The following is a 24,714-nucleotide window of genomic DNA, read 5'->3' as shown; positions in this document are numbered from 1 at the left end:
AGCGCTGCCAATGGGCAGAGCGCGGGGCGGGTGACGGCGCAGCGCACGGAGGAAGGAGGGGGGCAGGGCACTTGGGCTCCGGCGCGACGAGCTCTCGGACGCGGCGCGAGATGTCAGAGCTGCGGGCGGCGGGGCCCGGGCCCGGGACAGGCCCAGCGGCGGCGCCCGGACCCTCGGCACCGGCCGCGGGAGGCGGCGGAGGCTCCGGGCCCGGCCCGACCACCCCGCTCCCCTCGCCGGCACCGGGCGGCGGCGGGCCAGGATGCCCCGTTGGAGCGGGCCCGGGAGGGGTGACAGCCGCTTCCGGGTCGGCCAGCTCCGCTTCCGGGTCGGCCCGCGAGGGCTGGCTCTTCAAATGGACCAATTACATCAAAGGGTATCAGCGGCGCTGGTTCGTGCTGAGCAACGGGCTGCTGAGCTACTACAGGTGAGACCCCGCCCCCGGGCCGGGCCCCGCCCCCAGGCCTCCTGCCCCATGGCAATGGGCTGCTGAGCTACTACAGGTGAGACCCCGCCCCCGGGCCGGGCCCCGCCCCCAGCCTCCTGCCCCATGGCAATGGGCTGCTGAGCTACTACAGGTGAGACCCCGCCCCCAGGCCTCCTGCCCCATGGCAATGGGCTGCTGAGCTACTACAGGTGAGACCCCGCGGCCGGGCCGGGCCCCGCCCTCCTGCCCCATAGCGATGGGCTGTGGCGGCGCTACTGCAGGTGAGACCCTGAGCTCATTTGTGCTCTGTGAGCTGACCTTCCCCAGAGCAATGGGTGCTGACCTACTACACCCCGCTGGAGATGGGTCCTGCCGACTGAGTCCCTGCCCCACCCCCAGTGGTACGTCCCAACTCCTGAGCTATGGGTGAGACCCTTCCCCTGACAGCAGTGGGGTCCTAAGCTGCTTCAAGGAAGTCCCTATTTCCCTTTCTGAGCTAGACAGTCTCCTCACCATGTGTCGTGGCCTCCCTCCCCCAAGCTACTGCAGGTCATGGCACCCCCTGTGCTGGGGACTGCCTCCCATTGGGACCCCATCCTAGGGAGAGTGATTTAGCTCTGCAGCTATTATAGATCCCAACCCTTCCCTCACACTGATACTTCTCCGGGCCTGGGATGTCCCAACAAAGAGGCTCCTTTTCCCACCCAAAGCAATGGGTTCCTCGGGTACTGTATCTCTTGCTCTATATCCCCCTCCCTGTCTAGAGCCTGCTGGGAAGGGCCCCTTTTACATTCTCCTAAAGTAGCATTAAGCTGCTCAGTTCCTGTCCTCACATCAAAAGACTTATACATTACCTCAGATAGTGATTATTTCCCAGTAGGGGGAGTTCTCCCCTTCTGCCCCTCACAAGAAAGGTTGTTCTTGTAGTTAAAGGACTGGATTGGGTCATTCAGTTCCCTGCCGTGCTACAGACTCCATGTGTGACCTTGGAGAAGCCAGATGCTCTGTGCCTCATCTGTAAACTGCAAATAATATTACCCTGCCTTGCAAGGGTGTGGTGATGATGGGCCAGATAAGTACGTAGACCAACAGACTTTTTCAGGTAGCAAGGTCCCTGCCCCCACATGTGAGGAAGACTCAAAACCCCTAGGGAAAGAGAGAGGACCCCCTTGCTTATGCCCTGAACAGTGGGCTTTTCTGCTGCTACAGGTACCTACCCTTAGGAAGAGACACCAGTCATGCCCCCCCCCCACCTTTGCAATGAGCTCCTCAGTTACAGGTACTGGTGGCAACCCCTGCAGAGAGAGTTTCCCAAGAGCACCAGGTTCCATGGTTGCTGTAAATATCAGGGATCTTCCTGTACAACAAGACCCCTGTAGAGAGAGATAGTAGCAGAACTAGAGGGAGTTCAGAGAAAGGTGATGAATATGATCAAGGCCTGGATAACTCTCCCAGGCAGAGAGATTGAAAAGACTGGGATTGGTACTTTAGAGAAAAGGTAAATGAGAAGGGTCATGGTAAAAATCTATAAAATAATCACTGGTTTTGAAAAGGGGAGATTGGGAGCTTCTGTTCTCCGTGCTTTCTAACACTAGACCAAGGGACATTCAAAGTCCATACTTTTTTCACACCAGTGTGGTATTAGCCTGTGGAACTCACTGCCACATAAAGTCACTGAGGTTCAGAATTTAGCAAGATTCAAAAAGGGATTGGACAGCTATATGGAGATTAAGAACATCCCGATTAATTAAAGATTTTTGGAAGGGATATTAAAGATTGGCTTAAGTCTGAAATTTATTAGGATGAGAGGTTTCAGAGTAGCAGCCGTGTTAGTCTGTATTTGCAAAAAGAAAAGGAGTACTTGTGGTACCTTAGAGACTAACCAATTTATTTGAGCATAAGCTTTCGTGAGCTACAGCTCACTTCATCAGGAATGCATTCGATGAAGTGAGCTGTAGCTCACGAAAGCTTATGCTCAAATAAATTGGTTAGTCTCTAAGGTGCCACAAGTACTCCTTTTCTTATTAGGATGAGAGGAGGCCTAAGGTAGGAGACAGATTATCCCTCTCCTGCCATGGCAGCATTCTTACATCTTCTTGTGTGCTGGCCACTGGTTGAAACAGAATATGGGACTAGATGGACCTTGGACCTGATCCAGTCTGGCAGTTCCTATCCTTACCCCCAGAGCAGTCAGCTCGTCAGCTACTGGGGATGACTAACCAGAAACCCCCTCTGTCCTTGTTACAAATTCCAGCAAATAGATCCTCTTCCAGGAGATTCCATCCCATCCCCATCTCTTGGTAGCTATGGGCTTTTCAGCTAACACTGGCACTGGAAAACCTAACTGAGGCTCCTGTGGGAGAGATCTACTCCCATCCCCTTTTCTGTGCAAAGAGCTTCTAACTAATAGAGATACAATGATCTTACCTCCTGAGCATCTGTGGAAGGAGACACACGTCCAGACCAGTGGGTTCCTTAGCTGCTACAAACACATGGGCAACCAGATGCCCAAACAGAGCAGCAGACTCCTCATCTACCGTAGGTATTTGGGCATGGGAACTCCCTTCCCTGCCTGCCCTCCAAGGAAAAGACAAACCCTTCCATATCTCCACCCAGCACAATGGGCTGATGGTCTGTTATAAATATGGGGGCGACCAGGGCCACTCACTCCACTTATTCCCTGGGACTGCCACCCTCCCCCATCCAAACCCAGAGCAACAGGTTGCTGAGCTATTCCAGCTACAAGCAGAGCAGTGTTGCCTAGTGGATAGAGCACTGGACTGGGACTCAGGAGACCTAGGTTCTCTACCCAGCTCTGCTACTGGCCTGCTGGACCACCTTGGGCAAATCATTTCCCCTCTGTTTCCCCCATCGGTAAAATGTGGGTAATGATACTGACCACTTTTGTAAAGCACTTTGAGATCTACTGATGAAATTACTAGATAAGAGCTTGGTACAACAACTGGCTCAGCCCTGTCCCAGGGAGAGACTCCCTCCTCCCCCAAAGATCAGTGGGCTTCTCAGCTGCTAAAGATAACTCCAGCAAGAGAGATGTCTTTTGTCCTGGGGACATTCTTTTCATGAAAAGCAATGAGCATTCAGAGTGCTGAGATACTTAGGTAGAGAGATGCCTGCCCAAACTCTTGCTGGATAGAGATCTCCCATCCCCCTGCTGAGTCTGCTCCCTCCCCCCAGCACTCACCCAGCCAGAGTTACTGAGCAAAGGTACAGGGGCTGCCCTGCCCAGTCACCTTAACTGGGCTCGCTGGACAAATGGTTCCTAAGTTATTGTAGAGACTGGGGTTCCCTCTTGCTCAGTCACCTCCCTCCTCCTCACTGAGCTACTGCCGGGGCCAGAATTTCCCCTCACTCAGTGGGGAGATTCCCCCATGTTATCCCTTCCTTGGAGCAATGCTGCTACAGATGAGGGGTTCACTGCCAGTCACTGCCCCATCTGAACTCTCCTCCTCTCTCACTCAATCATAACCCCTATGTACTGAGGCCTTCTTTTCCTGATGTTCCCTCTGAGGCCCAGCTGGCTGAGTAGAGCCCCAAGAATTCGGTAAAGTAGCGGGAGGGTGACTCCATTGTTCTTTTGGTTGGTGGCTGGTGCCCGTTAGAAAACTTCAGGGCCAGGAGGCCAACTCTAAGTCTGTGCACTCGCTCAACACCGTTCTGCTATTTGGCCGGTAGAGAATTGAGCAGACATCATTCACATTCCCTTGTTCAGCTCAGTTTTGGGGCATCCTGAGCTGCTGGAAAACCCTCCTGCTGCCAGCCTGTAATTCCCCTTCCCCAAACTGGGAGATGGCACCTCGTTTTCATACCTAAACTGGGTTACACACACACACTGAGCTAGTGACCTATAAGTAGCACTGGCAGCTGCTAACCCTAAGCCTCTTGCAGCCCATTGTACGTTGCCCTGCATCCCCTAGGTTGACACCCTACCCAGAATCACAGGCTACGCACAGCAGCCCCCGGCATGGCAGTTGGTCCATAACACGTCTCCTGGGTTCCTTCCCCCCTCTGGGGACTAATCTGAGCTTTAAACAAAATATTTCTTGTTCTAAGTGCGTGGATCAGTGAGGTGTAAGCTCAGGGGATGTGTGGTCAGTCCAGCCCTCTAGTGCCTTGCACCAGGAGGGAAGTGGAAAGCAACCTCTCTGTTTGGGTGAGTGGGGCAGCAAGGGCATCGCCCACCCAGCCAGAGGGGCCATGTGCACCTCCTGCCCCCTCTGACTTTTGGAACTCTGAGGCAGCTCCAGTCTGCTCCTTGTGTAACAGTGCTGCTCAGTCTGGCTGTTTGTGGGTACCTAGGCAGTAAAGTGCTACTGTGTGGGTGGAGGGATTCTGTGCTCTGGGCCCTCCAAGATGCTGGGGTGGGAATAAGGACTGCTCTCCTGTACCAGGGTGAGCAAGTTAGAACCTTCTGTAAAAACCCACTGAAATCTTTCTCCAGTGCCGTCTTCCCTGAAGGATCTCAAAGTGGTGTTTAGATTGGATTCAGGGATCACTGAATTGGAGTTGGCCAACATGCCCAGGTTCCGGTGGGGAGTGTGATAAGATTTGAATCACCAAGGCCATTTACATCAGCACTTTGTGCAGCCCGGTATCCACCACCACACTGGGGCCTTGAGTCACTATTTCCTCCAGGGCATGCCTTCCTGAATTGCTCACACTACTGTTTGTGGCGCAGGGGTTCTGAAACTGGGGGTTGGGACCCCTCAGGGGGTCACGAGGTTATTACATGGGGGGGTCGCGAGCTGTCAGCTTCCACCCCAAAACCTGCTTTTCCTCCAGCATTTATAAAGATGTTAAATATATAAAAAAGTGTTTTTAATGGTGTTGCACTTAGAGGCTTGCTATGTGAAAGGGGTCACCAGTACAAAAGTGTGAGAACCACTGTTGTAGCACCTCATGGTTCGCTGAACATCTCCCATCTGACCTGGCTTTGCATGCTTAGGTTTGGGCAGCCAGGAAGTAATTTCATTGCCACCTGCATAGTAAATATTTGCAGGTAGAACAAAACTGTTTGCACACCCTGCCTGTAGCTGACATCTGAGCCCCAGAGTCTCCACAAGGGTTAAAAACTTTACCAGGGGCCTGGATTGGAGAGAGAGGGAGGCCCTACCCCCCTGCTTGATGGGGGCTCCTTCATATCTGCCCCTGGCAAGTAGGTATCTCACAAGCTTGAAGCCCCACCCTTGCCCCTCTGGGTACTGGGAAGGAGAAGGTTTTTTTCTTCCATCTCCTGACTGTTGGGCTCTCAGTACTCTGCCCTACCCCAGCCTCCTAGCTGCTACGGGTGTGAGTGTATGGGGCTATGGGTACACTACACATGCTACAGCTGTGGCTACCCCTCTGTAGCACTGTACTGTAGAGGGGGCTTTGCAGCTGCAGCTACCCCACTGTATAGGGTGACCATATGTCCCAATTTGGCCAGGGCAGTCCCCTTTTTCAAATCTGTCCCAGCCGTCCCTACTTTTTCACCAAAACTGGGCTCTTGTCCCAGCTGCAAGGCAGAGCAGAGAGCAGCGGCTGCTGCTCGGGGTTCAGCTGAAGGCAGCGTAACCCTCCAGCAGCAGCGGAGAAACGTGATGCTGGCAGGCAGCGCTGCCTTCAGAGCTGACCCCTCCTCCCCGCCCAGGCTGCACAGAGCTCAGCAGGTCAGCCCCAGCTGCTGGCGGCACAGGGCTTGGCAGGCTAGCCTCTGGTGGCATGGGGAGGGTGGCTCTGGGGACAGCTCAGGCGAGCCCTGTGGGTGGGGGCAGCTCTGGCAAGCCCTGGCCATCCTGTTTTTACTTTAAGAAATATGGTCACCCTATCGCTGTAGCCCTGGACTCGAGAGGGGGGTTTGCAGCTGCGGCTACTCTGCTGTAGCCCTGGACTCGAGAAGGGGGTTTTCCTTTGAGGTAGGAAATTCACATCCCCTAGAGGTGGCAACTAGGTCCATGGAAGAATTCTTCTATTAGCCTAGCTGCATCTACCCCAGAAGGTTAGGTTGACCTAACTGCAACAGTAGACATGGAACTTAACAGCCCTGAGTGACGTAGCCAGATTGATGTAATTTTTAGGTGTAGACCAGTCTGCTGCTTTATTGCTTTGGGTCCTCCTGAGGGCCTTCCACAAGGCCTGCTTCTGCTCATATCTTTCCTCAGCAGCAGCCTAAGGGAGAAGGACAGTCCAGTGGTCAGAGCACTAGCCTGATACTTGAGAGACATAGGTTCAAATCCTGGCTCTACCACAGACTCCCTGTGTGATCTGGAGCAAGTCACGATGCATCGATGAAGTGAGCTGTAGCTCACGAAAGCTTATGCTCAAATAAATTGATTAGTCTCTAAGGTGCCACAAGTACTCCTTTTCTTTTAGCTATGAAACTGACCAGCATCTTGTTATGTCACTCTGCTGATGCTCAGGAAAGCCATGAGCAGAGACACTGCAGCCTCAGGAAAGCAGCTCTGCATTTGGTCATGTTGGGAGGATTTTCTTCCCAACCTTAAGGGCTAGAAACATCATTTCGTAAATAAATGAAAGCTTAAATCCTCAGAAGGCGGTGACTTATCCTCCCCACCCTTGACACCAGGTCTATGGCATCTCAGAAAAGTCCCAGGAAAATGGTTCAGGAGTTGTCTCAGGCAGGCATCTTGATTATAAACTGTTTAAAGTGACAACACAGAGGAAGGGCGCCCAGCCTGGCTGAACCCAGGGTAGGGTGGCTGCTTGTTAGCTGTTCTCCTCTAGCTAGCCCTGTATTATTCATAGAGTAACTAGAGCCTGGAGGGTAAGAATAGCTGGCAACACAAGCTCATGTTACACAGCTGGGGGTGTGGGAGGGCAGAATGCACAGTTCCCCTCCCCCAGCCTTCTTGTCTGATGCTCTGGAGCAAAGACTTCCAGGGTTTAGAGAGTGCTCAGGAAAAGTGGCAGCCCCTGAGATAAAGCAGCTCACCCCCATGTTGTCTTCTCCCCCCTCTCCAAGAGGGTGACCTACATCAGCTTCCTTGGTGTGCCAGCTGTAAGCTGCCAAGGCCAGGGGGAAGGTGTGAGTGTGTGCCAGCCCTTGGCTGCCTAGGTGTTGCTTGGTTATGCAGGCAGGGAGATGGCCCCGCATTGTACCACAGCGATACAGTGGGAACTTTGAACTCATCCTGAGCTGGGGTGGGGGAGGGAAAGGTTGCAGCCTGAATAACTAGATTGGCTGCTGAAGAGCTCATGTGACCTTCAGGGCAGGGAGGCTGTGTGTTCTTGCTAAAAGTGAAGTTGAGCCAGCAGGGGGCATATGGAGGGGGGGAAGGGAGATCCCTTGACCTTAATGGGGGGGCAAGAGAGGACCCACCCTTCCAGCCATGCTAATTCTGCCATGGCTATTTGGGGGCCTTTCTCTTCCCATCACTATTGCCCAATCAGTGAGATCAAAGGACAGGATCTAGCAGGGACATCTCCCCTGGCCAGCTCTGGAATTTCCTGCTGGGTGGTGGGTGTTCTGTGCATGCTCCGCTCCCTGCATTACTGGGCATGCTGACAGCAGTGTGTGATGTGGCTGGCCGGAAATTCACTAGTCCACTTGGTTAATATTTACTTTGGGGGCGGAAGACTGTTGTGTGAACTCTGTGAAGCCACATCCACCTGGGGCTTAACACCCCCAAAAGCTCGCCAGTCTGGCCGAGTCCCAGCAGTGAACATAAAATCCCCAGCCATCTGGCTTGACTAGTGTGCGGCTGGTTGGCTGGGCTAAATTATCAGGCCGTTCTATGAAGTTCAAGATGTTGCCCTATTAATAGAAATGCCTGCCAGTGTAGAGATCACATGAGCATAGAAAAGCCTCCCCACCCAGACCCTTAAAAGGGGATAGGCCTGGCCCATTAATAGAACAAACTGGGAGCCACTGCCAATGTGGGGGGTGGCATGGGAGGCGGAGAGAAATGCCTCTGGAGCTTGCCATATGCTAGTGAAAGCTGGCAGAGAAGAGACCTGGCTAATAATGTCCACATAGCAGGGAGCTCAAATCAGAATAAACCACCAGCATATGGGGTGCCCGGCACTCCACAACCACCTCTCTCGCTGATTCTGGGGTGAAGCTGCTAAGGTCTCAAAACCCCCACCTTCTCCTCCTTGGCTGGAGTTCTGTCTAGGAAAGAGGATGGGATGCTGGGGGAACAGGTGGCTGCTGAGATGGTGCCATGTCATAAGAACAGATATGTTGGGTCAGACCAATGGTCCAGCTAGCCCACTATCCTGTCTGCCAACAGTGGCTGGCACCAGATGCTTCAGATGGGGTGAACAGAACAATGCCAATTATCAAGTGAACCATCCAGTCCCAGCTGTTGGCAGTCAGAGGCTTAGGACGCCCAAACCACTGGGTTGTGTCCTTGACTATCTTGGCTAGTAGCCATTGATGGACCTATCCTCCAGGAACTTATCTAATTTTTCTTGAACCAGATTATACTTTTGTCCATCACAACTTCCCCTGGCAAAGAGTTCCACAGGTTGACTGTGCATTGTGTGAAGAAGTTCTTCCTTTTGTTTGTTTTAAATCTGCTGCCTATTTATTTCATTGGGTGACCCCTGGTTGTTGAGTTATGTGAAGGAATAAATAATACTTCCTTATTCGCTTTCTCCACACCATTCATGATTTTATAGACCTCTGTCGTCTCCCCTCTTAGTCCTCTCTTTCCCAAGCTGAACAGCCCATGTCTTTTTAATCTCTCCTCATATGGAAGTTGTTCCAGACCCTTAGTCATTTTTGTTACCCTTCTCTGTACTTTTCCCAATTTTAATCTATCTTTTTTGAGATGAGGCGATCAGACATGCACTCTTTATTCAAGGTGCAGGTGTACCATGGATTTATATAGTGACATTATGATATTTTCTGTCTTACTATATCGCCCTTTCCTAATGGTTCCTAACATTGTTAGCTTTTTCTACTGCCGGTGCACATTGAGCAGATGTTTTCAGAGAACTATCCACAATACCTGCAAGATCTCTTTTTTAAGTGGGAACAGCTAATCTAGACCCCATTGTTTTGTATGTATAGTTGAGATTGTTTTCCAGTGTGCATTAGTTTTCACTGACCTACTCTGAAATTCATCTGCCATTTTGTTACCCACCTGCCCAGTTTTGTGAGAGCCCTTTGTAACTCTTCAGTCAGCTTTGTACTTAACCATCTTGAATAATTTTTTATTGTCTACAAACTTTGCCACCCACTGTTTACCCTTTTTTCCCAAACCATTTATGAATATGTTGAACAGCTCTGGTCCCAGTACAGATCCTTGGGAGAACCCACTGTTTACCTCTTTCCAGTGTGAAAACTGATAATTTATTCCTACCCTTTGTTTCCTATCTTTAACCCAGTTACCGGTCCATGAGAGGACTTTCCTCTTATCCCATGACTGCTTGGCTTGCTTAGGAGCTTTTGGTGAGGGACCTTGTCAATGGCTTTCTGAAAATCCAAATATACTGTATCCACTAGATCACCCTTGCCCACGTGTTTGACCCCCATCAAAGAAGTTTAATAGATTGGTGAGGCATGATTTCCTTTACAGAAGGATTCTTCCCCAATATATTGTGTTCGTCTATGTGTCTAATAATTTTGTTCTTTACTATAGTCTCCACAAATTTGCCTGGTACTGAAGTTAGGCTTAGTGGGCTACAATTGCCAGGACCAGCTCTGAAGCCTTTTTAAAAGTCAGTGTTACATTAGCTATCCTCCAGTCACCTGGCACAGAGGCAGATTTAAGTGATAGGTTACAGACTACCGCTATGGCTTAGTGTGGGAATCTCCTTCTCATGCTCTCCGGTGAAGACTGATGCAAAGAATTCATGTAGTTTCTCTGCAATGGCCTTGTCTTCCTTGCGTGCTGCTTCAGCGCCTGGAACATCCCGTGGCCCCACAGAGAGTCTGGCAGGGTCCCTGCTTCCCCTGCACTCCCCCCCACCCACCCCCCCAAAAAAAGTTGCTGTTTAGTTTTTGAATCTTTTGCTAGTTGCTCTTCAAATTCTGTTCAGCCCAGGGGTGGCCACCCTGAGCCTGAGAAGGAGCCAGAATTTACCGATGCACATCGCCAAAGAGCCACCGTAATACGTCAGCAGCCCCCCCTCCGCTCCCAGAGCCACCTTCCCGATCCGCTGTTTCCTGGCATGCAGGGGGAGGGGGGAGGAGCAGGGCATAGCAGGCTCAGTGGAGGGGGCGGGAAGGGCTGGAGTGGGGGCAGGGCCTGTGGCAGAGCCAGGGGTTGAGCAGTGAGCGAACACACACACGCCCCCCCCCTGCACAGTGGAAAGTTGGCGCCTGGAGCTCCAGCCCCAGAGTCGGTGCCTGTACAAGGAGCCGCATAGTAACTTCTGAAGAGCTGCATGCGGCTCCAGAGCCACAGGTTGGCCACCCCAGTTTAGCCTGCCTAATTATACTTTTACATTTGACTTGCCGGAGTTTGTTCCTTTCTGTTTTCCTCAGAAGGATTTGACTTCCAATTTTTAAAAGGTGTCTTTTTGTCTCTAAGCAACTCTTTTACTACTGTTTAGCCATGGTGGCATTGTTTTTGTTTGGTCCTCTCACTGTTTCTGTTGTTTGGGGTATACATGTAGTTTGAGCCCCTATTATGATGTTTTTAAGAAGTTTCCATGCAGTGTGCAGGCATTTCACTCTTGTAACTGTTCCTTTTAATATCCATTTAACTATCTTCCTTATTTTTGTGTAGTTTTCTTTTTGAAGTTAAATGCTACTGTGGCTTGTTGTTTTGGTATTTTTCCCCCTACGAGGAGGTTAAATTTAATTACGCCATAGTTGCTATTACCTAGTGGTTCAGCTATGTTCACCTCTTGAACCAGATCCTGTGCTCCATTTAGTTCTAAATCAAGAATTGCATCTCCCCCCTCCACCTCCCCCCTTGTGGGTTCCAGGACTAGCTGCTCCAAGAAGCAGTCATTTATAGTGTCTAGAAATTTCATCTCTGCATCCCATCCGGAGGTGACATGTTCCCAGTCAATATGGGGACAGTTGAAATTCCCCATTATTATTGGGTTTTCTGTTTCTGCAGCCTCTCTAGTTTCCCTGGGTATTTCACAAGCACCGTCAGCATCCTGGTCACATGGTCAGTAGTTTATTCCTATTGCTATACTCTGATTAGTCAAACATGGAATTTCTATCCATAGAGATTCTATAGTACAGTTTGATTCATTTAGGATTTTTACTTTATTTCAGTCTATGCTTTCTTTCACATATAAAACCACTCCCCCACTAGCATGACCTGTCGGCTTTCCCCCAGCCCTTAGTTTAAAAACTCCTCTGACTGTCTTAATTTTACATGCCAGCAGTCTGGTTCTGTGATGCCCATCTCAGTGTTGACTTGGGTTACCCATTGTTTGCCTTTGTTCCCCAACCTTCTCCACCATAATTGCAGATCGAAAGCGGAGATGCGTCACACCTGTCGTGGGACCATTAACCTAGCTACAGCCAACATCACTGTGGAGGACTCCTGCAACTTCATCATCTCCAACGGTGGGGCACAGACCTACCACTTGAAGGCCAGCTCAGAGGTGGAGCGGCAGCGCTGGGTCACGGCCCTGGAGCTGGCCAAGGCCAAGGCTGTCAAGATGCTGGCTGAATCAGGTAAGTGGTGCCATGCGCGGCTTCTCCGAGGGAGCTCTGTGGAAGAGGAGGGAGGGACCCAGTGGTGGTGCAGTGCAGAGGACTTGGGGGAAGCTAGGAATGAGTGAACATGAAGACTGAATTCCCTTCCTCTCAGGGGAGGGAGTGCTCTCCTAGGTGGGGCTTAGGGTCCCAGGGTGCAGTGCTGTGTGTCAGGAGGCGGGATCTGAGACCCCTAAGTAATTGGATCTCCCAACTCCTGTAGCTACCTGCTCGGAGCTCTCTTGGGAGCTGCAGATGATGAGAACCTCGCACCTGAAAGCAGCACCAAACGCTTCACCCCAAGATACCAATCACCTTTCCATTTTAGGGATGTGATGTGTAGCGTGGGGGTCGATACAATTTTACAATTGGGATTCCTGGCATGTTTCGTTCCATCCTATTTAGATTTTCAGCTTCTCGGGGCAAAGACCACGCGTCTCCAGCCTTCCCCAGCACCAAGCCCATGGTTCTCCAGTCAGTGCTCAGTGCTGAACTGCGTGCCCGATGCCCCATGGCAACACATGGCCTGGGGGCTCGTTGCCTTCCAGTTTGCTTTAGCTAGCATAAGGGGCAGATGGACCCTGCTTTACCCAGTAGGCTGTTCAATCTCTGGTAGAGCTGTATCTCCACAACTACACCCTGTTTCTGTATCGTAAATCTGCCTGGCTCCCCATCCCATGGCTAAGCTGCTGTGTTCTGCAGCAAGAGGCTTTTGAGGCCGTTCTTCCCCCTGGGCTGATGTATTTAGCTCCACTGAATTTTATTTCCCATGGGAACACGGGGGTCTGACTGTGGCTCAGCTACCGCCTCGCGCTGTCTGGGGCTGTGGCATGAATGCGCATAAAGATCTGCTCATGCACTTACATTGGCTCTCCACACTCAGGCAGCCGCTGCTTGGAATGTTCAGGAAAGTGAAATCAGCACCCTTGGTAGGTGTCCAGCCATACCCAGGGGCTGAGTTTTGTGTGTGACAATCGGAGTTGTCTCTGAACCTCTCTAATAGTGTCAGCTGTTACCTCCCTTAATACAAAATCCCAGGTCTTCTCTGACTGCTGCTTGAATGGCAGCTGTCACTTTCGCACCATGTAACGTAGAACAAATGATGGAACAGGTCTGGAAAATGAAAGATTACTTGCAGTTTTGAGGCGGGGGGAGAATATCCCAATTTTTCTAGACCTTTTCCAGATTAGCCCCTATGGACATAGCAAATGATTAGCTGTATCTGTTTGGGACAGTATGTACAGCTGCCAGCACAGTGAGGTATCATTCCTGAGTAGTGCCTTTGGGAGCGACCCCCAATACAGTTATTTAATGTAGCTCTGCGTTGGCCTGCTTGGGATTTCTGGACCTCTTTTTTTTTTTTCTTTTTTCAGGACAACGTAGACCACTAAAAGATCAGCTGTCATGTCTTTACTGACTTTGACAATGCTAAGTCTTGATTACAATCTCTGCCATCTCTAACCGTGAATTCCAAGATTCGGGGCTCTGGTACTCCTGAAATGTCTTTGTTTTCTGAGTTCTAATATATACCCTAGTGTTGACTCTCATACAAGATGTGTGTTAAACAGCAAGCTAGCCACATGGTCAGATCAGATCTTTCCCTTAAGATTTCCTGGCTTGATCTGTTCTGATAGTGTCTTGGATAGACTTCTTGGAGCCACTTATGCAGTGAACAGCCCTGCCCATTACTGTCATCCTGGCTTTAGAATAATCATTTCAGATTCTGTTTTGAAATAGAGGAGAGCGCAATAAATAGCCTGTCTGGAGTAAAAATATTCTCCGTCTTTAACTCCAAATCCATGCCCCTTCTCAGCTGTCTGGGGAGCAAGGTGAGCTTTACGCTATGGCCTGTGGGTGAGCAGACATGTGCTGTTAGACCAAGGAAGGAAGCTCAAAAGCTCCTGTCTGCTGAAGCTCTGCCCTAACAGTTCAACCAGGGCTCCAGCACTTCAGCTGCTGAGATGTCACATGGGTGGAAAAGGCAGCGTCCAGTCTGCTCCGAGGGTAGAACCGGGAGCTGAGACACGTTGGTAGCTGGCACGGAGCATAGGTGTAATAATTCTTGCCAAGCAATTGGGCTGCTGCATTGAGCGCTAGCTGAAGTTTTGTGATGTGGCTTATGTAGATTGCAGTACGGGAGCCCAGCTGCCAGCATGGGTCACTAGCAGTGGTTCTGTAACCCACAGCCACTCAGCCTGGCACTCTGTGCCCACCAGCGGTGGCTGGGCCACAGATGGAGCCATGGCTAACAGAGCTGGCTCTTTTAGTCCAGGTAGGAGTGGCTTATGGTTTGAGAACCGATGAAGTGAGCTGTAGCTCACGAAAGCTTATGCTCAGATAAATTTGTTAGTCTCTAAGGTGCCACAAGTACTCCTTTTCTTTTTGCGAATACAGACTGAGATGGCTGGTACTCTGAAAAGAGGTCCTAGGGTCAGTCCCCACTGCTGAGGCCCCAGCCAGGTGCTATAATTCCAACCTGAGCAGCCATTGGATGACAGCTGCTGTCAATCATTACTGACCTCCAGCTGGATTGGACAGGATGAGGCACCATTTCCCCTGAGCTGTCCAATCCACTACCATCACTTTGTGGAGACAGAATGTAGGAAGCGCTGACCGTGTGTGGGGAGCAGGGGAGGGTTTGGTAACACACTTGGCTGGTCGGTGCTGAGTATCCCTTCCTGGCTGGATGTGATGTGGCTTGTCCTTGACCCCCCCCAGATGAGTCGGGTGATGAAGAGTCCGTATCACAGACAGACAAGACGGAGCTGCAGAACACACTGCGCACCCTGTCCAGCAAAGTGGAGGACCTGAGCACGTGCAACGACCTGATTGCCAAGCATGGCACGGCGCTGCAGCGCTCCCTCAGCGAGCTGGAGACCCTCAAGCTGCCCGCCGAGAGCAACGAGAAGATCAAGCAGGTCAACGAGCGAGCCACACTCTTCCGCATCACCTCCAACGCCATGATCAACGTGAGTGTGGCCAGCTGCGGGGGGTGGAGCACATGGGAACTGCAGGGATTACACACCCCAGCGTGCACTGCTCCAGATTGGAGAGGCCTCTCAGATCAGTGCAGAACTGTGCGTGCTGGATCATGTGCTGTGTGGGGCAAGCAGCCATGGCCTGGGTCTGTGCGACACGATAAGGCCCTGATCACTATTGCAGTGAAGGCGATCTCTGGAGCAGGGGGCAGATGTATTGTCCTCTGTAAATCAGTACAGGTAAACTACGGGTTCCTGCATTGCCATCGGAGCCCTCTGTTGGGCAAAACACGAGCACCTGTGGCCTATGTGCCCTCCCTGTTATGGTGAATGCCCTGCGGTGCCTATCTAGGGCTTCTGTGGCTATTGCAATCAGCCCCTGCCACAGCACATTGAATTGGGTCGCCTGGTGGGCAGAGAAGAGGTGTAAAAGGATGTAAATCCCTTGCACCCTTTTACACCTCTTCTCTGCCCACCAGGCAGCCTGATACAGTGTGCCACGCTGGGGGTTGATCGCAGTAGGACGTAGGAAGGGATGGGGATGGGGCAGGATTCCACATGGAGAACGGTTCCAGCTCAGCTCTGTGATTTTCTAAGAGGCCAGTGAAGGCATGGTTCAGTGATCGCTCATCTGGCCATAGAGGGTTGAGGTATCACCGCCCTGGTGTCAGAGGGAGATGGGGAACCCAGTTATAGGATGTGGGGTGTGGGAAGTTCCCAGTATGGGCTGGTCCCCAGAAGGGAGCTGGGGCTGTGAGGGAAATGTGGATCTATGCTTGCTCAAGTGACTGATCCAACGGTGGCTTCAGCTGGGAGCCCCCTCCATTTCTCTGCCTGCTGTCCCAGCTTTGTAAGCTGCCAAGCACTTGCCAGGGAGTCTCTGGCCTCAGAGCTGCCTCTAGTCTTCAGAACCTCAGCACAGGGGCTCACAAGGAAGATGTTGTCTTGACTGGCCAGAAGGAATTATCGTCTGGGTGGCTACAAGGCCACTTGAGCTGGGGTGGTGGCTGGGACACTGCCAATGGCTTGAAAATTCCCCTGCAGCTCTTGTTTGTCCACAAGGGGGCAGCATTGCCCCGGGTGGGAATAAGAGGCTTCTGGAGCCTACCAACGCATGCTGAGCAGACCCCTCTAAGGCAGCACTTCCGGGGCAGGGTGGAGTACAGAGCTGTGGCAGTGACCTGTGCTCTTCCTTGCAGGCCTGCCGAGACTTCCTGATGCTGGCCCAGACGCACAGCAAGAAGTGGCAGAAGTCCCTTCAGTACGAGCGAGACCAGCGCATCCGTCTGGAGGAGACCCTGGAGCAACTGGCCAAGCAGCACAATCATCTAGAGAGAGCCTTCCGAGGGGCCACCGTGCTGCCAGCCAGCACTCCCCGCAGCGGGGGCTCCGCTAAAGGTCAGAGGGCAGGGCTCCTTCCCCGAGGCTGCACTACAGCTGTCTGCTGTTGCTCTTGCTGGGTGATGCAAGGACTGGTGGGATTGGGAGCTCTCTCTCAGGCATCTCCATCATTATGCACTGCTCCCTTCTAGAGCTCCCCCTGCTGAGAGAGGCTGGGACTGGAGTAGCCAGGAGCTTCTGCCACAGCAAGTGATCCTGCCCTGCTCCTGCTGGAAGAGATCAGGACTGAAGTAGCTGGGAGCTCACCCCAAAAGCAGCACTGCTGCCCCGCTCCCAACAGTGCCCTCTGGTCTGGTGGGAGAGGCTGGGGCTGGAATAACTGGGAGCTCCCCTATAGCCAGCACTCCTGCCCTGCTCCTTGTAGCACCCCCTGCTGGGAGAGGCCAGGACTGGAATAGCTGGGAGGTCCCCACACAGCCAGCACTGCTGCCCTGCTTCCCATAGCACCTCCTGCTGGGCTCCAGGCAGATGGAGACTGAAGACTCTCATGTATAGCTTGCCACCATTCCCTCTTGCAGATGAATGCTGCCCAGGGAAAGGAGACCTGAGCGACGAAGATGATGATAATGAGTTCTTTGATGCACCGGAGATCATCACCATGCCGGAGAGCATGGGCCACAAGTGAGTGATCTCGGGCTGAGTCTTGGGCATCGTTCTCCCTACTCCTCTGCCTAGCAGGGAGGATGCCCCTTCCCTACGCGTACATCTGTGGATGATCATGTAGCTCTGCTTCTGCTGGTAAGCACCATACTGTAGGTTACTGTGATGAAGAGGGGTAGCTATCAGCATGGCCTGGGCCTCTCCACCTCCCTGCCATGTCCTGTACCATTCCTTTGCTCTTCAATGCGCATCATACTGAGAAAAGCCTCTGATGGCTTGGGGGAGGGAGGGCATTGAGGGGTGCAATGTGCTGACTTTTGTTTTCTCTACTTCCTGTAGACGCACCGGCAGCAACATCAGCGGCGCCAGCAGTGACATCAGCCTCGACGAGCAGGTAGTTCTGTACCCAGGGCAGGTACAGTCTTGTTGCTGATGGAAGCCCCCAGAGAGAGAGAGAAGCTGTCTGGGGGACATGGGCAGATATCCCAAGGAATGTTCCTGGCACTGTTGACTTGAGCTTGCTGGGTGCTTTAAGCAGGCATGAAGCCAAGGGCCTGACAGGCAGGGCTGTGGGTATGGGAGTGCATGAAAGCTGAGTGGGGGAAGAACTAGGCCTTCTGGGAGTGGAGTGGGAGGAGATCTGGTGGACTTGGTCAAGCAGGGTGTCCCAGGCATAGGAAGCTGCATGGAAGGAGACTGGAGGTAGAGAGAAGGACATGAAGGGAGGGAAGGAGTCAAGACTGAGAAGAAGTCATGCAGGGCCAGGAAAGCCTGCAGACCGGCTTTCCCTTGGTCATGCCAGCATGGTCTTGCCCTCAGTACAAACATCAGCCAGAGGACACAAAAAAGGAGAAGAGAACTCGGATTCCCAACAAGCCGAACTACAGCCTCAACCTGTGGAGCATCATGAAGAACTGCATTGGGAAGGAGCTCTCCAAGATCCCCATGCCGGTGAGTCCCCCAGCCTGCGGGGGTGCTCTGGGGCTAGTCCTTTGAAAGAGGGTGACCTCCAGTTTTCTGAGGAACAGCTGGGACTGAGGCTGCAAATTGATGAGCCCCATTGATCTAAGGTTGTTAGGTTCCCAGTGCTGCGGCTCCCTGGGCAGCCAAGATCCTGGGCTCCTCTCCTGTCTCTGACTCCTCTCTCCTGCTCCCAGGTGAACTTCAACGAGCCTCTGTCCATGCTGCAGCGCCTCACTGAGGACCTGGAGTACCATGAGCTGCTGGACCGAGCAGCCAAGTGCGAGAGCTCCCTGGAGCAGCTCTGCTACGTGGCCGCCTTCACAGTCTCCTCTTATTCCACCACCGTCTTCCGCACCAGCAAGCCATTCAACCCTCTCCTGGGGGAGACCTTCGAGCTGGACCGGCTGGAGGAGAACGGCTACCGCTCCCTCTGCGAGCAGGTGTGAACAGCCTCTGCCCTAGAGGGCAAGCCATGCCGTCTGTGCTGGGGCTCCTTAGAGATCTCCTCCAGCTGGAGCTCCTGGTGCTGCCATCCCTCTCTACCCAACCCCAGGGCCCCACAGTTGTGTCTCTTAGAGAGAGCCAGGTGCTGGGCTTGGGAGTGGCAAGTAATGGCACAGGTCCCTTGGCAACTGTCTCGTTCTCTCCCTTATCTCTCCCAGGTAAGCCACCACCCTCCCGCTGCTGCCCACCATGCTCACTCCAAGCACGGCTGGACGCTTCGCCAGGAGATCAAAATCACCAGCAAATTCCGTGGCAAATACATATCCATCATGCCCCTCGGTGAGTCCTGGCCACCAGCATCCCTACTGCTAGGCACTAGGGAGGGTTCCTCGAGCCACGGCAGAGTGTCCCAGGCCCCTTAGTGGGGGTTTCTATCTCCACTCCCCTTGCTGTTACCCTATGTGCCAGCGAGGGTCTCCAGCCCCTCCTGTAGTGTTGTCAGCTGCCCAGGAAGGAGGATGGTAGAGTGTGGTGAAGATGATGCCCCCTCTCCTCTCCCAGCTCAGTGCTCCTTCTGCCCCAGCCCATCGCAGGAACATGCACTGGAGAGCCAGATTTCTGGGATCCATTTCCACTCCACCACTGCCTTGCAGAGTGATCTTGAGCAAGCCACCCAGCTGCCATGCCTCAGTTTCCATAGTGGGAATGGCCTGAGCTGGTGGGGAGCTTGGAAAGCACGAAGCAAGTGCCACTGCAGCAGGCTAACCCCAGCCACACAACTAAGGTGACATTTATAACACCTAGCTCTGACCTAGAGCTTTTCAGCCATAGAGATCAGGGTCACAACCCCTATTTTACAGGGGGGAACTGAGGCACAGAGAAGGGATGTGACTTATACAAGATCACCCTGCTGTCCGGGGCACAGCTGGGAGCTAAGCTTTCTCTAAGCTGCGCGACCATGCAGCAAGCTATAAAAGGGCCACGCAGGCGGGGAGAGGCGCCCCTCGCCCAGCCCAGCCCTGCTGCAGCTGTCAGGCCAGGGAGAGGCGCCCCTCCCCCAGCCACTAGTTGCTGCGGTGAAAGAGGGCTGGGGGGAGTCCTCTCTCCCCGTTGCAGCCCTGGGGCAGCCTGCACCTCAAACCTGTCATCCCTGGCCGCACCCCCAGCCAGAGCCCTCCCCCCCACACACACACCCCAACCCTCTGCCCCAGCCCTGAGCCTGAACCCCTCATCCCCGGCCCCACCCCGGAGCCTGCACCCCCAGCCAGAGCCCTCACTTCCCCACAGTCCAACCCTCTGCCCCACCTCTGAGCCCCTCGGCCCCACGCCCGCCACACATCATCTCCATATTGGTGCACATAACAAACTTCATTCTGCACATGGATGTAAAAAATTAGAGGGAACATTGGCTGGGATTAGAACCCAGGTGCCCTGACTCTCAGCCCGGTCCAGTAGGCCACGTTGTCTGAGTTTCTTTGCCAGTGGAAGGAACAGTGAATATCATGGGTCTGAGGGAGTTCTAGTCAATTGGATGGTAACCCCAGAGTGGTGGGGGATTGGTTGTACAATTGGAGATCTGGAAAGCTGCTTATAAGCTGTTGAGAAATCGGCGTCTGCAGTATTTGTTGGAGAGTGTCTTGCTCTTTTATACCCTTGTGCAAGAAATCAGACATGCTCTGGGACCCGTCCTTCAGCCCCCTGGCTGCTGCTCGTGTGCTGCTTCCTGGAATTGGTTACATGGCACAAGCATCTGTCCAGAAACCGTGTTAGACATAACGGCAAATACACACATCGGGCTGAAACCACCAAAGTAAAGGGAAGTGCCGCTGCGTGAACGCAGTTGGTCACCTCTGAGGAGATTGGAAAACAAATGAGCCCGGCAGTGTTATGGCTCCTGCAGGGACATCCTCAAATCCAGTGCTTTCCCCATCCCCCGCTCCCTACAGTGCTCTCTTCTGGGAGAGGCTGGGGCTGGAGTGGCCGGGAGCTCCCCACACAGCCAGCTTGGTACTTCCTAATTGCATGGCGCATGTGACTGTCGGATAAAAGCAGATTGGGTTGCTGTTAAGTGTTGGGCTGGGTGAAGTCAGGTTCGTGTTGCATTGGGGGCTCTTCTAGAGATGGGCGGGAGGCCTGGATGGGCGCAGGTGTGTGCTGTCTGCAGCATTGTAAGGCAGCCGCTGGGGTTAGACTGGCCATTCCCTTCCCCCATTTTTACTGCTTCTGCGGGGTGGGTGGAGTTCGTCCTGTCCCAGCGCGGAGGGGGTGTCTGCTAACTGCTGTTCCAACCTCCACCTCCCTGTCTCTAGGTACCATCCACTGCATCTTCCACTCCTCCGGCAATCACTACACGTGGAAGAAGGTGACCACCACAGTGCACAACATCATAGTGGGCAAGCTATGGATAGACCAGGTGAGCAGGCGGGTTTGGGAACATGTTCACGTGGCAGCACTGGGAGGCAGGACTCCTGGGTTCTGTTCCCAGCCCTGCAGCAGCGTGGATGGGAACGGGGGCAAGTAAGTCCAGGAACGGGTTGTACAGCAGCAGCCAGGACCCCTGGGTTCTATTCCCAGCCGTGTGACTTGGGCTAGGCACCTAACAGCCATGGCTTAGTTTCCCCATCACTACCATGGGGGTGGGGGCTTGGAAAGTGCATCGTGAGTGCTGCTGAGCCTAGTTAACCCAAACCTTACTCCCCTGCAGTCTGGTGAGATCGAAATCATCAATCACAAGACGGGCGACAAGTGCAATCTCAAGTTTGTTCCTTACAGCTACTTTTCCCGGGATGTGGCCAGGAAGGTAAGAGGGGGATTCATGGCTCATCCTCATCCCGAGTCTCCTCCCCCACCCCCGAGCAGGGTGCAGTGCTCATCGGGGCAGTGCAGGAGAGGGGCTTGGGGGATAGAGGAGGGGAGAGAACAAAAGGGCCAGGTGCTGTGGGGCAGAGGGGGAGACAGGATGGGAAAGGACCTGTGTGAGCTGCTGCCCCATGGCAGGTGAAGGAGAAGGCAGCACGTGGGGTGTGACATGGCAGCTACATCTGGGGAGTGACCTGCCCAACCAGCCCTGTATTGCTGGCTCAGCTCCAGTCCCAACTAGCTGCTCCTCTGGGGTCAGGAGCGCGGAGATAACGGGGCTGGGGGTAGATGGGATCTGGGGAATCCATGGAGGGTGCAGTGGGTCTGGGGCGAGGAATCTGGTGAACTCCTGAGCGGAATGATGGGTTAATGGAGAGGAAGGGGGTGGAATATGGTGAATTTCTGGCTCCTGCAGCTGGCTTTGGCTGCTGGGAGCGGCACTAGAGGCTCATATGGGAACTCCCCCATCTCTCTGCTCCTGTGCTGGGTGGCTGGGGAGACAGCTGCACCCAGTGCCCCACTTTGTACTTTCCATCCCGGCAGGTGACGGGGGAGGTGACAGACCTCTCGGGGAAAGTGCACTTTGTCCTGCTGGGCACCTGGGATGAGAAGATGGACTGCTTCAAGGTGCTGCCAGGCAGTGGGGAGAATGGTGCTGAGGGGAGGCAGAGAGCCGAGGAGAGTCGGGTCCTGCTGTGGAAAAGGAACCCCCTCCCGTGAGTGAGGGCTGCTGGGCTGGGGGTGTGGCGGAGACACTGGGGGCTAGATGGTCCAGCATAGCCCCGGCTTCCTTCTGGGCTGTCTGAGATGCAGGTGCCGGCTCACGCCTTGCCATCTCTGCCCTCCAGTGCAGAGATCAGGGATTCCCATGGGACAGGGAACCGCTTCCCCACTGGCGGAGCAGGCCGCAGGGCTGGAGGGAGGACGCCATGCTGGCAGGATCTTCAGGGGTCGCGTCCTCCGGCCATGTCTCACCCTTGTCCCTCGGCACAGGAAGAACGCGGAGAACATGTACTACTTCTCTGAGCTGGCTCTGACGCTCAACGCCCTCGAGAGCGGCACCGCCCCCACTGACAGCCGGCTGCGGCCTGACCAGAGGCTGATGGAGAACGGGCGCTGGGACGAGGCCAACGCCGAGAAGCAGCGGCTGGAGGAGAAACAGCGCATCTCCCGCAAGAAGCGTGAGGCCGAGGCTATGAAGGCCACGGAGGATGGTAAGGAGACTGTTGGCTCTCTGCCCCTCTCCTCGCCCCAGGCGGCGCTGGTGTGTCTGACACCCCTCCTGCCAATCTTCCTTCCCCCTCCAGGCGCTCCCTACGACCCCTACAAGGCTCTGTGGTTTGAGCGGAAGAAGGACCCTGTTACAAAGGAGTTGGCGCACGTGTACCGGGGAGGATACTGGGAGAGCAAAGAGAAGCAGGACTGGAGCTCGTGTCCGGACATTTTCTGAGCTGGAAGTGGCAGGATCAGCAGCAGGAGGAAGAGAAGGAAAGAGGATGGAGGTTGAAGGGAAGCAGCCGATCATGTGACTTCCTTGCCTAGCGCTTTCCTCGAGTGTCTGTCTGTCTTAACCAATCGCTCGTTCCAAATCAATCACCACAAGCAAAAGCCAGTGGCGGTGATTGGCTGGGTTGCCTTAGCTGATTGACACTGACATTGATGTCTAGATCCCCGGGGCTGGTGCTCTGTGCCCCAGGTGGCCGTGTCCCCCAGCTCCCTTACGCGGCTGTCTGTCTGTCCAGCTTGGCTCAGCCCGACTCCTCCGGGAGCTGTGGGAGGGAAGAGCTCTGGAGCTGTTAGAAAAGGACTGGCCCTTGTTAACACCCTTAGACAAGGGGATGCACACAATGGGGCTGTGGGACAGAACAGAAGCCTCCCAATGTACTTCCCATGGGGTGGGGGGCTGTTTGCGGGAGCTGGGGATATCCTGTATCTCATTATTGTGGTGGGGAGGGGTCAGTCTCTCCTCCCTTAGGCAGGAGCTAGGGGCACCCAAGTGGCTGGGGGAGCCTGGTGAGTGCCCATGGAGACGGAGGAATGTTGTGGCAGGCAATGCAGAGCCATATAGCTCCTCTTCCATCCCGGAGCAGGGGCAGAGTCTGTGACTGGCCTTGCTCTCCGAGAACCCTGTTTGGGGCAGAGTCTGCTGAACTTTCTGTCTGATTTCAGAGAGGGCTGTGGGCAATGAGACCCCCCACCACCTCTGCTCTCCCCTCCTCTCCCGCCAAGAGGCACCCACCCCACTGTCTTCCCCCTCCCCATGTGCACTCTGGAAGGTGGGGAGCTGCGGTGGGGGTGGAGCATCCCTCTGGCCAAGCGAGCGCCTGTTATATATCTGTATATTATATATATGTAGAGAGAGCTAATATTTTGTTTGATTTCTGCCCCCTCCTCCCACAGTGGGTCTCATTTTTGTAACACCCACATCTCATGTCTCCTGCACAGTGAGTACCCATGCTCTGTAGAGCTCCCACCCAGCCCCTCAGGCACAGCACTGGTCTGGGGGAGAGGGGGAGGAGGTGCTTGGGCCCAGAGCCATACTGGCTTTGGGCTAGGGCCCTGCTGACTTGGGATAGCATCCCTCCTTCTCCACTTGGCCACTCCCCCCCCATGTTAGTCACCTGCCCCTTCCAGCAGGAAGAATGGAGGCACTGATAGCGGCCACAGTTGGATCCTGAGGTTCAGAGGTGCTGCCAAAGCAGGAGAGGATCGGGCAGGGCCAGGAAACAGGCCAGCCCCAAAATCAGAGGGGCGTCTCTCTGCAGCCCTGAACCTGGCTGAGAATCACACACTGAGGTGCCTTCCTTGTATGTTTCATTCTGGGTTCGTTCTTTTCCCCCCTTGACTCCACCACCTCTGCCAACCGGGTGAGGGGGCAGTGTTCGTATAGACTGCTGGCTGGACGGGGCAGGTCCCCTCTCGCCGGCTGGGTGAGATGAGGCCAAGCCCAGTGCTAGCTGATCCCTGCTTGTTGGGGTAGGAGGAGGCACGGAGGGGGCATGGGCCCTGGATTCCCATGGGAGGGACACTGGTAGATTTAAAAAAAACTAAAACAAATCCCTCCACTTCTAGTTTTGGGTTTTTTGCCTTACTGTTTTTTTTTTCTCTTTTTTTTTTCCAAGAAAACAACTAAATTAAAAAAACCTGAAAGCCCCACGGGGGTGTGTGTGTCACTGCCAGCTGATTTACTGAAGAGACCAGCTCCTGGCTGGGTTGGTATGTAGACCTGCTCCTGCCCAGCTGGGATGCTGGGGCTGAACTGGTCCCTGGCTTGGGGCTGTCTCTGTGGCTGGCTGCTTCTGCACAGGGACTGGCAATCAGGATTTTGGTCCCAAAGTCCCCTCCCCCTCTGGTTATAGTAGGTTCATCTGTGTACCTGGAGCAAGAGGCCCTGCAATGAGTGAAGACAGCCA

The 24,714-nt window shown here is 53.8% G+C and overlaps 1 protein-coding gene across 2 annotated transcripts; it reads left to right on the top strand.

The window, feature by feature from the left end:
• OSBP (oxysterol binding protein) lies at positions 1–24,457 on the top strand. 2 transcript variants are annotated; one of them, XM_048854979.2, is made up of 14 exons: positions 1–427; positions 11,827–12,035; positions 14,775–15,025; positions 16,234–16,432; positions 16,954–17,056; positions 17,375–17,429; positions 17,855–17,986; positions 18,193–18,438; positions 18,661–18,781; positions 20,752–20,855; positions 21,147–21,242; positions 21,845–22,017; positions 22,295–22,515; positions 22,609–24,457. In XM_048854979.2, exons 1-14 carry the CDS (start codon positions 111–113, stop codon positions 22,749–22,751), a joined length of 2,370 nt encoding a protein of 789 aa, XP_048710936.1. In that variant the 5' UTR covers positions 1–110; the 3' UTR covers positions 22,752–24,457. The 2 variants fall into 2 exon arrangements, with proteins under 2 accessions (XP_048710936.1, XP_048710945.1); XM_048854988.2 differs by lacking the exon at positions 1–427 and adding an exon at positions 604–636.
• Positions 24,458–24,714: the final 257 nt, after the last annotated feature.

The sequence above is a fragment of the Caretta caretta genome, chromosome 6 (assembly GCF_965140235.1).
Source record: "Caretta caretta isolate rCarCar2 chromosome 6, rCarCar1.hap1, whole genome shotgun sequence".
NCBI lineage: Eukaryota > Metazoa > Chordata > Testudines > Cheloniidae > Caretta > Caretta caretta.
This window is presented reverse-complemented; position numbering and strand designations above follow the sequence as displayed.

What these genes read in the sequence shown, in the direction of transcription:
- OSBP (XM_048854979.2), top strand. Translation starts at nt 111, where the DNA reads ATGTCAGAGCTGCGGGCGGCGGGGCCCGGGCCCGGGACAGGCCCAGCG. An exon ending in CAAGATGCTGGCTGAATCAG is followed by an intron (nt 12,036 to 14,774) that starts GTAAGTGGTGCC and finishes GACCCCCCCCAG; the next exon opens with ATGAGTCGGGTGATGAAGAG. An exon ending in CAGCGGGGGCTCCGCTAAAG is followed by an intron (nt 16,433 to 16,953) that starts GTCAGAGGGCAG and finishes TCCCTCTTGCAG; the next exon opens with ATGAATGCTGCCCAGGGAAA.